General features: G+C 36.8%; 1 protein-coding gene across 4 annotated transcripts in view; it reads left to right on the plus strand.

The window, feature by feature from the left end:
* LOC127843667 (uncharacterized) overlaps positions 1-11,077 on the plus strand; it is a 40,771-nt gene extending 29,694 nt beyond the window's left edge. Inside the window, exons 11-15 of one of the 4 annotated variants that reach the window (XM_052373387.1) lie at positions 474-561; positions 1,938-2,043; positions 7,724-10,165; positions 10,311-10,455; positions 10,746-11,077. In XM_052373387.1, the coding sequence (XP_052229347.1) occupies positions 474-561; positions 1,938-2,043; positions 7,724-8,479 (950 nt within the window). In that variant the 3' untranslated portion in view covers positions 8,480-10,165; positions 10,311-10,455; positions 10,746-11,077. Of the gene's footprint in view, positions 1-473; positions 562-1,937; positions 2,044-7,723; positions 10,166-10,310 lie in introns of all 4 variants that reach the window. The other 3 variants (XM_052373372.1, XM_052373378.1, XM_052373394.1) reach the window with 3 other exon arrangements.
* The last annotated feature ends 1,472 nt before the right edge of the window (positions 11,078-12,549 follow it).

Raw genomic sequence — 12,549 nt, forward strand, 5'->3', positions numbered from 1 at the left:
TCAGATGTCTTGTATTAAGCATTAATTTAAAAAAAAGTCGTAGCAAATGGTAAATAGTCTATGTGATGTTTTGTTGTCTTTAACTTATTGCCATGCAAGAACAAAAAATGTTATTGGCAGTCAAATGCATAGACCTTCATATGTTTATTATGCAGTGAAATGTATTTCTAAGAAGTCATGCATAAGACCTTTTAGGTTGTCAAGTTTTGTTTGTGTCTATGTGTCTTTCAAATAATTTATTCAAAGTTATTAATAGTTCTAATTGCAGGAAACTAATTTTTGCATAATCACCGTTTACTTGCCAATAGAAATTCTTGTTTGTTCTGATGTTCGGGTTCTAAACCTCTAGCACTGTAAGATTACATTCCTACGCATAAACACTTTAGGATGCTGTTTATTGACAAATATTAAAACAGAACTGAACAAAATTTCCATGGACAGGGAAGTTCATGTGTTAGCTCAATGTGTTGCAGAAGGCCTGTTGAAACGTGGGGACTACTTCATGGAGACAAGTGAGGAAGAGGAAGACAATGGAGATGATTTACCTCATGATCCTGCAGGGTAACCATGGTTCTATTTTTTATGCCCCCGAAGGAGGGCATATAGTGATCAGACTGTCCGTCTGTCCGTCCGTCTGTACGTCACACTTTGCGTTTAGGTTTCAAAAAAATATCATAACTTCTATGTCGCTTCAGATACCAATTTCATATTTGGCATGCATGTGTATATGGACAAGGCCTTTCCATACGCACAAAAATTTTGACCCCTGTGACCTTGACTTTGAACTTAGGGTCCGCGTTTAGGTTTCAAAATCTGTGCTTAGGTTTTGAAAAAAGCTCATAACTTATATGTCCCTTGAGCTATAACCTTCATATTTGGTATGCATGTGTATATGGACAAGGCCTTTCCATACGCACAAAAAGTTTGACCCCTGTGACCTTGAACTTGAACTTAGGGTCCACGTTTAGTTTTCAAAATCTGTGCTTAGGTTTCGAAAAATGTTCATAACTTCTATGTCCCTTGAGATATAACCTTCATATTTGGTATGCATGTGTAAATGGACAAGGCCTTTCCATACGCACAAAAAATTTGACCCCTGTGACCTTGACCTTGAACTTAGGGTCCGTGTTTAGGTTTCGAAATCTGCGTTTAGGTTTCGAAAAATGCTTATAACTTCTATGTCCCTTGAGATATAACCTTCATATTTGGTATGCATGTCTATATGGACAAGGCCTTTCCATATGCACACAACTTTTGACCCCTGTGACCTTGACCTTGAACTTAGGGTCCGCCTTTAGGTTTCGAAATCTGCGTTTAGGTTTCGAAAAAAGCTCATAACTTCTATCAAGCGTTTATAGGGGGCATAAGTCATCCTATGGAGAGCTCTTGTTTATGTCAAACATGTTGTAAATTTCTTATACCAGATTGGAATGTACCTCAATGTAATTACCATAAATGATTTATTCTGTATTCATATAAATCACATTCTGCTGAAAACTGTTTCAATTAGATGTTACAAATATGTAATTACCGGTACTTTTTGTGACGCTTGCAACTTCTTGTTTTGGAATTCTAAACAAAAAACCCACCAGTTGATGAATTGTTACACTTATAAAGGTTTATTGAAATGGTAGTTAGTGTTGCCAACTAAAACTGAAAACACTGTTGCTCAGCTTTGTGCTTTTAGAACATCTCATATAGAGGACACAGAGGTCTTTTCAGAAAATCTTTGAGCCCACTACAAATTTAAGGGGCCATAGGCCAAGGAGCTCCTGTTAATTTATATCCCTGTAGTCACTGTATTGTCTTTAGCAATGGTGATTAAAATAGCTACCGGTAGTAGTTTAGTGATGGTTTGTGGGTCATAAATAAAAGAAAAGTGTTTCAAGCTGTAGAGTCGTCCAAATATTTGCAAAAAAAAATGCATTTAATTGCAGGAAAGATCCTACATGGGTGCCTGGAGTCGCAGGGGAGGTTGTGGACATCCTGGTGGACATGAGCAAGGACCGCCTGTCAACTGACCATGCCGAGACTGCAAGTCAGGTAAAACATGTGAAGCTCTATGACAATTCAGATTGATGTATTGTTGTGAATATGTCTTCTGTTTTATGAAGATCGCAGTTGTGTTGAAGATACTAATCCTGTCTTATGAAGGTATCAGTTGTGTAAAAGACATGGGCTCTGTGTTATGAAGATCACAGCTGTGTTATGGACATGGGTCCTGTCTCATGAAGGTCACAGTTGTGTAATAGACATGGGTCATGTCTTATGAAGGTCACAGTTGCGTAATAGACATGGGTCCTGTATTATGAAGGCCATAGTTGTGTAATAAACATGGGTCCTGTATTATGAGGGTCACAGTTGTGTAATACACATGGGTCATGCGTTATATAGGTCACAGTTGTGTAATAGACATGGGTCCTGTATTATGAAGGTGACAGTTGTGTAATAGACATGTGTCCTGTATTATGAAGGTCACAGTTGTGCAATAGACATGGGTCATGTGTTATATAGGTCACAGTTGTGTAATAGCCATGGCTTCTGTCTGATAAAGGTCATGGTTGTGTAATAGACATGGGTCCTGTATTATGAAGGTCACAGTTGTGTAATAGACATGGGTCCTGTATTATGAAGGTGGCAGTCGTGTAAAAACATGGGTTCTGTATTATGAAGGTGACAGTTGTGTAATAGACATTGGCCCTGTATTATGAAAGTCACAGTTATGTAATGGATATAAGTCCTGTGTTATGAAGGTCACAGTTGTGTAATAGCAAGGGTCCTGTATTATTAAGGCCACAGTTGTGTAAAAGACATGGGTCATGTCCTATGAAGGGCACAGTTGTGTAATAGACATGGGTCCTGTATTATGAAGGTCACAGTTGTGTTATAGATATGGGTCCTGTCATATGAAGGTAACAGTTGTGTAATAGACATGTGTCCTGTATTATGAAGGTCACAGTCATGTAATAGACATTGGTCCTGTATAAAGAATGTCACAGTTGTGTAATGGATATGGGTCCTGTATTATAAGGGCCCAGTTGTGTAAGAGACATTGGTCCTGTATTATAAGGTGACAGTTGAGTAATATACATGTGTCCTGTATTACGAAGGTCACAGTCATGTTATAGACATGGGTCCAGTCTTATGAAGGTCACAGTTGTGTAATGGATATGGGTCCTGTATTATGAAGGTCACAATTGTGTAATAGACATGTGTCCTGTATTATGAAGGTAACAGTTGTGTAATAGACATGTGTCCTGTGTTATGAAGGTAACAGTTGTGTAATAGACATGTGTCCTGTATTATGAAGGTAACAGTTGTGTAATAGACATGTGTCCTGTATTATGAAGGTGACAGTTGTGTAATAGACATGTGTCTTGTATTATGAAGGTGACAGTTGTGTAATAGACATGTGTCCTGTATTATGAAGGTCACAGTTGTGTAATAGACATGGGTCATGTCTTATGCAGGTCACAGTTGTGTAATGGATATGGTTCCTGTCCTATGAAGGTCACAGTTGGGTAAAATACATGGGTCATGTCTTATGAAGGTCACAGTTGTGTAATAGACATGGGTCCTGTCTCATGTAGGTATCAGTTGTGTTATTGATATGGCCTCTGTCTTTTGAATGTCACAGTTTTGTAATAGGCATGTGTACTGTCTTAAGCAGGTCAAACTTCTGCAACAGACATGGGTCATGTCTTATGAAGCTCACAGTTGTGTAACGGATATTGGTCCTGTATTATGAAGGTCAGAGTTGTGTAATAGACATGGGTCATGTCTTATGAAGGTCATAGTTGTGTAATAGACATGGGTCCTGTATTATGAAGGTCACATGTAATTGACATGGGTCCTGTATTTGGAAGGTAACTGTTAAGAAATAGACATGTGTCCTGTCTTATTAAGGTCACAGCTGTGTAATAGACATTGGTCCTGTATTATGAAGGTCACAGTTGTGTAATAGACATGGGTCTTGTGTATGAAGGTTGCAGTTGTGTAATTGACATGGGTCCTGTATTTTGAAGGTCACAGTCATGTAATAGACATGGTTCATGTCTTATGAATGTCACAGTTGTGTAATAGACATTTGTCCTGTATTATGAATGTCACAGTTTTGTAATATACATGGGTCCTGTCTTATGAAGGTCTCAGTTGTGTAATAGACATGGGTCTTGTCAAGGTATCAGTTGTGTTATAGACATGGCCTCTGTCTTATTAATGTCAAAGTTGTGTAATATACATGAGTAATGTGAAGGTACCAGTTGTGTTATAGACATGGCTTCATCTTATGAATTTCAAATTTGTGTAAAAGACATAGCTTCTGTATTATGAAGGTCACAGTTGTGTAATAGTATTTTGTCACATGAAGTTATCAGTTGTGTTATAGACATGGCTACTGTCTTATGAAGGTATAAGTTGTGTAGAAGACATTAGTACTGTCTTATGAATGTCACAGTTGTTTAATAGACATGGCTTCTTAAGAACTTCCCAGTTGTGTAGTAGACATGGCTTCTGTCTTATTAAGGTAACAGTGTAATAGACATGGGTCCTGTATTATGTAGGTCATAGTTGTGTCATAAACATAGGTCATGCCTTATGAAGGTCATTGTTGTGTAATAGACATGGGTCCTGTATTGTGAAGGTCATTGTTGTGTGATAGACATGGGTCATGTCTTATGAAAATATCAGTTGTGTAATAGCATTTGTCCTGTATTATGAAGGTCACGGTTATGTAATAGCCATCTCTTCTGTCTAATAAAGGTCACAGTTGCGTTATAGACATGGGTCCTGTATTACGAAGGTCACAGTTGTGTAATAGACATAGGTCATGTGTTATATAGGTACAGTTGTGTAATAGACATGGGTCCTGTCTTATGTAGGTCACAGTTGTGTAATGGATATGAGTCCTGACTTATGAAGGTCACAGTTGTGTAATGGATATGGGTCCTGTATTATGAAGGTCACAGTTGTGTTATAGACATGGGTCATGTGTTATAAAGGTCACAGTTGTGCAATAGACATGGGTTCTGTATTATGAAGGTCACAGTTGTTATATGGACATGGGTCCTGGATTATGAAGGTCACAGTTGTGTTATAGACATGGGTCATGTGTTATATAGGTCACAGTTGTGTTATAGACATGAGTTTTGTATTATGAAGGTCACAGTTGTGTAATAGACATGGGTCATGTGTTATATAGGTCACAGTTGTGTAATAGACATGGGTCCTGTATTATGAACGGTCACAGTTGTGTAATAGACATGGGTCATGTGTTGTATAAGTGACAGTTATGTCATAGACATGGGTCATGTCTTATGAAGGTCACATTTGTTATATGAACATGGGTTTTGTATTAAGATGGTCCTTATTTTGAATTGAACATTAAGGTCAATGTCAAAATTGGAGGATAAGGTCACTTTAGGCCATAAACAGCTTGTCAGGACTGGAAATTTCGCACTTGTCATGCATTTAAAAAATAAATTACTACACAATTTAATGAACAACTTGAAGAGACATTTTATTACCTGTTACACTTGTCTCCCTCCGTCAAAGGTTGAAATACGACTTAGAGGTCAAAGGTCAAAGTTGGCTATAAAATAGCTCGTGCAGACTGTTACTTTATCATTCATAATGACATTTAAAAATAATTAACCACAAATGCCTATGTTTTTTTAACACAAGGTTGAAAATCTGTCCCCTATGCCACAAGATCTAAGTTCAACATAAAGATCAACAGTAAAATTTGGCCATACAACAGTTCACCCATGCTGTTACCTTGTCATTCATCATGCACTTTAAAGATAATAAACCTCAAATGTTCCCCATGTTGAAAATGTGTCATGCACACAAGTTTCTACCTACCTAAGAGGTCAAGGTCACATATAAAGGTCAATGGTTAAATTTGGGTAAAAAAACAGCTTGTCCAGACAGTGACTTCATTATTCATCATGCAATAAAAGAGAAACCAATAACTTGTTCTACCCAGAAAACAATCTGAGTCTTGTTCTGAGAAAAATGGGCAAAATACATGTGCGTAAAGTGTCGTCCTAGATTAGCCTGTGCAGTCCGCACATGCTAATCAGGGACGACACTTTCCGCTTAGACTAGATTTTTCAGTAAAAAGGGACTTCCTTTAAATGAAAAATACCATAAAAGCGTTAAGTGTTGTCCCTGATTAGCCTGTGTGGACTGCACAGGCTAATCTGGGACAACACTTTAAGCACATGCATTTTGCCCAGTTTTCACAGAACAAGACACATATGGTCTTCATAAGACAGGTTTTCTACTCTGTCTTCCTAAAATATCTTTGTTTAAATCGCAAAAATATTGAAATTCATCAATCTCTTACAATATTCCAAGAAGAAAATGCACAAAGTATAAAGTTCAACATCCAGTCATGAAATTAAAGGACCAAAATTGATACTAGTTATTTATTTAAGAGGTCTTTTTCAATGTTTTCCATGCAAATTTTTTCAAATAATGCTCAAAACTGCTAGTTTTGTGACAAATTGAACTATGACAGGATTCAAGTTTAAGTATCCTCATTATTGTATCCAATACAAATGTTTGTGGCAATGAGTCACAAATTGGTTGACTTTTAACATAACGTAAATTAAAAAATGTTAAATTGAGTCATCTTTTACTTAGTGCTATGAAAATGTCCACATAAAAGAGGAGATAATATTTCTAGTCTGACAAAAACTATGACGCCAGGAATCTTTTATTTCACTACAAGGAATCTCATGTATGGAATGACATATCAAATGATGGCTTGGTAAAAAATAAAACAACATCCTACCGCAAATTTAATTTGTTAATCCTGAAAGTAGAAATTGATGTAGCAGTCTTTAGTCTGTTTGATTACCCAGTTTTGTGAACGTGATTTACATTTGTCCTTGTAATTTTGAAGACGTTGTGCCTTATGATTTAACATTTTTCGTTTTACCTACTTTATTTTTTAGTCTGCAAACAATCAAAAGAGTTTCATAGTAAAGTAATGTTATTACTGCAAACAATCAAAAGAGTTTCATTGTAAAGTAATGTTATTACTGCAAACAATCAAAAGAGTTTCATAGTAAAGTAATGTTATTACTGCAAACAATCAATAGAGTTTCATAGTAAAGTAATGTTATTACTGTTAACAATCATAAGAGTTTTATAGTAAAGTAATGTTATTACTGCAAACAATCAAAAGAGTTTCAAAGTAAAGTAATGTTATTACTGCAAACAATCAAAAGTGTCTCATAGTAAAGTAATGTTATTACTGCAAACAATCAAAAGAGTTTCATAGTAAAGTAATGTTATTTATTCATTTCCTAAAGAGACTCTTACAAGCCTTTTTTTATCACATTCTTATAAAAAAAAGATTAATTTCCTTAAACTCTTTACAAATGATTCTTTAATATTTATGCATTAGGTTGTATTTGGCCTGATATGGATCTTTAAATGTGTCTTGTTCTGAGAAACCTGGGCATAATGCATGTGCATAAAGTGTCGTCCCAGATTAGCCTGTGCAGTCTGCACAGGCTAATCAGGGATGACACTTTCCGCTTAAATAGTATTTTAGTTTCAAGTAAGTCCCTCCTTACCAAAAATCAAGTTTAGGCGTAAAGTGTCGTTTCTGATTAGCCTGTGTGTACTGCACAGGCTAATCTGGGATGACACTTTACGCACATGCATTCAGCCCAGTTTTCTCAGAACAAGGCTCAAATGTTTGTTTCAGCAGGAGGACGGAATGAGGCTGCCCTTGAATGTTGTGAACAGTCCCCAGTATATCGCTACACCTATACCCAGCTTCAACACCAAATCAACTTCCAACATATACAAACAAAACCAAGCAGGAAACCAGGGCAATGCCATTTTCAGTCAAGAAAATGATGTGAAATACAGTGACGCTGTCAGTGGCAATTCCTTTAATGCCAATGTAGGGTACATGCAAGCATCACAGTTGACAGAGAATGAAAGTTTTCTGTCAAATGTAGACAGCAACATGGGAATGGCAAACGCGACCATTGGCATACCTCAGACTATCGATGGTGATCAATATGTGCTGGTAACTGTGGTACCAGAGGGTGGTGGAGAGACGGTGATCCACATATACCGAGTACACGGGGGTCTTCTGGAGGGGGGGCCCGGAGGTTCAGACATACAAATTAGTGCCCAGCAACTGGCCGATGGGGAAACCAGTCTCACTGATCTTCCATACGAATTAACAGCAACCCTGCCCATCCTTCCAGTTGGTGACAAGGTGGAGATTGAGAGTACTGCCTCAGGGTCTAAAGAGTTCACAACCCTTCAGTCTGCCTCGCAGATATCAACCAGTGGCTCAGAAACTCAACAGATGTGTAACTCTGCCGATGATAAGTATGTTGTAACCACTGAGGATACGTGGAAATCTGAGACTGCTACCTGTAGTTTGACTGTTGCATCGAGTTGTGAAATGAGCTCAGGTCAACAAGTGTCGGTTGAAAATGAGTGAAGCTTGGATAGGTCAAACTGAAGGATATAAGTCTGACATTGCTTTTTGCAATGAATCCACGAGGAGTGAATTACTGGATGATTTGAGCAATGATTTGGCTATCCGGGAGGATGTAATGAGAAGTAATATGGAAGTGGATGAAAGTATTCAAAGCTCAACCTGTCATATTGAAGCAGATGGCATCATCATAGATGAGGTTCAAGTTGTCCCTGACATTGCAATGAGTGCTTGCACTGATGAATCAAAAATCTTTTCATAGAGCACACTGACTGGCACAAGTGCAAGTGATACTGTCAACGTGGAACCCAATGTTATATTGGTTCAGGCAGATGTTCACGGTGCAGATATCTAGTCATGTTGTAGAGATAGAAAAAGCTTCTTATCTAAGATATTGAAATAGAACTCATTACTGGATATGTTATAATTGAAAACAAGTTCTATATTTTGAGTCATACAATTTTCTATGAGGAAAGTTATCTGGTTTATATTCTATGAGGCTTGGAATTTAATGAGAAATCAATTGAAAGAAAATACTGATCTTTTTCTTTTAAATAAATGCTAGTATAGACGAAAATAATTGTGTATGTAATGCAGGATAATGTACAACTATGGTCAATTCAATTGTACATTTTATAAAGTACTCAATTGTAATAACTAAATTTATCATTTTTGGTACCAAATTTTTGACTTATTCCAGTACTAATAGTTATAAAGAACATCCACATTTTTGAGGATTACATTTTTTAATCATGTTATTTCTGTTTTCAAATATAGCTATCAAGTATTAACCACATGGAATTACCTTTTTAGCTCTCCTGAGCAAAACGTTCGCATGGTGAACTTTTGGGATCACTTTTTGTCCATTTTGCGTCATCTGTCATCAACATTTTGCCTTCAAATAATGTTAACACTCTAGAGGCCACATTTTTTGTCTGATATTCATGAAACTTGGTCCAAAGATTTGTCCCAATGATATCTTGGTCAAGTTTGAAACTGGCCATGTCAAATGAGGTAAAAAACTAGGTCATTAGGTGATATTAAAGAAAACGCCTGTTAACACAATAGAAGTCACATTTATTGTCCAATATTCCTGAAGCATGGTTTGTTTGTTAAAAAACATGGCTGCCTGGGTGCGGGGCAGTTTTCTTTATATGGCTATTGTAAAACCTTGTTAACACTCTGGAAGGCACAATTACATTTTAATTTTTTATGGAACATTTGTTCTTATAATAGCTGGGCTGAGTTCGAAAATGGTTCCAGTCTGTTGAAAAACATGGCCGTCAGCAGCGGGGCAGTTTACATTATATGGCTACAGATTTTGTGTTAATTTAAATAATAAATAGTTTGACAGTTGTTTTGATATGATAATTATGCCCCCCTTCGAAGAAGAGGGGGTATATTGCTTTGCTCATGTCGGTCGGTCGGTCCGTCCGTCCACCAGGTGGTTGTCAGACAATAACTCAAGAACGCTTGGGCCTAGGATCATGAAACTTCATAGGTACATTGATCATGACTTGCAGATGACCCCTATTGATTTTCAGGTCACTAGGTCAAAGGTCAAGGTCACGGTGACCCGAAATAGTAAAATGGTTTCCGGATGATAACTCAAGAACGCATACGCCTAGGATCATGAAACTTCATGGGTAGATTGATCATGACTCCCAGATGACCCCTATTGATTTTGAGGTCACTAGGTCAAAGGTCAAGGTCACGGTGACCCAAAATAGTAAAATGGTTTCCAGATGATAACTCAAGAACGCATACGCCTAGGATCATGAAACTTCATGGGTAGATTGATCATGACTTGCAGATGACCGCTATTGATTTTGAGGTCACTAGGTCAAAGGTCAAGGTCACGGTGACCCGAAATAGTAAAATGATTTTCTGATGATAATTCAAGAACGCATATGCCTAGGATCATGAAACTTTATAGGTAGATTGATCATGACTCGCAGATGACCCCTATTGATTTTCAGGTCACTAGGTCAAAGGTCAAGGTCACGGTGACCCGAAATAGTAAAATGATTTTCGGATGATAACTCAAGAACGCATATGCCTAGGATCATGAAACTTCATAGGTAGATTGATCATGACTCGCAGATGACCCCTATTGATTTTGAGGTCACAAGGTTAAAGGTCAAGGTCACGGTGACCTGAAATAGTAAAATGATTTTCGGATGATAACTCAAGAATGCTTTTACCTAGGATCATGACACTTCATAGGTACATTGATCGTGACTTGCAGATGACCCCTATTGATTTTCAGGTCACTAGGTCAAAGGTCAAGGTCACAGTGACAAAAGTCGTATTCATACAATGGCTGCCAGTACAACAGACAGCCCATATGGGGGGCATGCATGTTTTACAAACAGCCCTTGTTTTTAGAGGCTGTTTTCGGAGAAAACCCGAGCTATTGTCATAGCCAGCTCGTCCGCCGTCCGATGTACGACGTAGGCGTCATGCTAAAACCTTAACATTGGCTCTAAAATCAAAGTGCTTCCACCTACAACTTTGAAACTTCATATGTAGTTTCACCTTGATGAGTTCTACATGTCACACCCATTTTTGGGTCACTAGGTCAAAGGTCAAGGTCACTGTGACCTCTAATATAAAACTTAAGAAAACAACACTTAACATTGCCTCTAAAATCAAAGTGCTTCCACCTACAACTTTGAAACTTCATATGTAGATGCACCTTGATGAGTTCTACACGCCACACCCATTTTGGGTCACTAGGTCAAAGGTCAAGGTCACTGCGACCTCTAAAAAAAAATCAAAAAAAATCTGACAAGCTTTCTCAGCCGAGCGTGGCACCCGTTATGCGGTGCTCTTGTTCAAATTTCTTGTGTGTGTTTACTTTGATATTTACACACATTTGTAACAAGTAGAAAGGTCTAGTGTCAGATGTTTGGAACCTTAAAAGAAGAACAATGGTACTTTTCTAGTTGGTATTCTCATACTAATTTTCTTCCTTATAACCGACTTTGTTATACCCGTATGATAAAAATTCAACATATTGTATTTTATTGTGCAAAAACTATTTCATTAACACTAAATTTATTCAAACAAATACAGATGCTTTCGGTATTTTAAACTGTTCTTGCAAAAATAAGTTGCAGCTAGTTATCCCGTATAACATCCAAAGATGCTGAGATACATATCTCATGATCCCAAAGCTTGCCGACAATTTGTGGAAAAAAAATTCTTTTGCTGATTATGCTCATTATTAAATTACTGTCCTAATATCTTTTTTTATCAAAATTAAACCTTTTTTGCCATTGGAAACAAATATCTATTACAAAAAGACCATAAACAAATACAGAAAACAAAACAACAACCCTTTCTTTTCACAAAACAAAGTTTACAATCCATGTTTGGCATTACTTTTACTCAGGCGAGTGATCCAGGGCAATCATTTCCCTCTTTTTCAAATTTAACCATGAAGAAATAAGTGACTTATATGCTTACATCATAATTGCTAAATAAATTTATACCACTGAATGAATGTTCGAAATATGCATATCATTTAATTGTGGAAATTTAGAAACAACAATTTTAAACAAGGGGAAAAAGTTGGTTTATTTTAAGCTTAAATAATGAATTTGATATCTTTATACATGTATATAAACTGTCAGTTGTGAATGTCCAAGTTATTCTTCCTATGTTTCTAATGTATGTTTATGTACATTTTATTTGTATGTTACTCTGAATTCCATTGCCAAATGGTCCCAGTTGTGCATATTTATTAATTTGTATAGGAGTATAATATTTTTGAGTTTCACCTGAGCACAAAATGCTTAGTGAGCTAAATGTACATGTACCTGCATTGTATGTCTGCCATTGACATTTCAGTTAGGACCCTTAAAAAATACCAAGTTTCAGTATAACGTAATGGGTGTGTACATGTATATCAATAAGGAGAAGTGCCTATCACAATAACCATAACCCTACAATTTATTTAATTAGAGTTATTACCTTTTTTTAAAATGATTTTCATAAACTTATAGGGCTATATCTCAGAAACTAAACAAGATTTCAACATTAAATTTCATCGGTGTAAAGATATAAAT

Source organism: Dreissena polymorpha, chromosome 1, assembly GCF_020536995.1.
Source record: "Dreissena polymorpha isolate Duluth1 chromosome 1, UMN_Dpol_1.0, whole genome shotgun sequence".
In the NCBI taxonomy this organism is placed as follows: Eukaryota; Metazoa; Mollusca; class Bivalvia; order Myida; family Dreissenidae; genus Dreissena; species Dreissena polymorpha.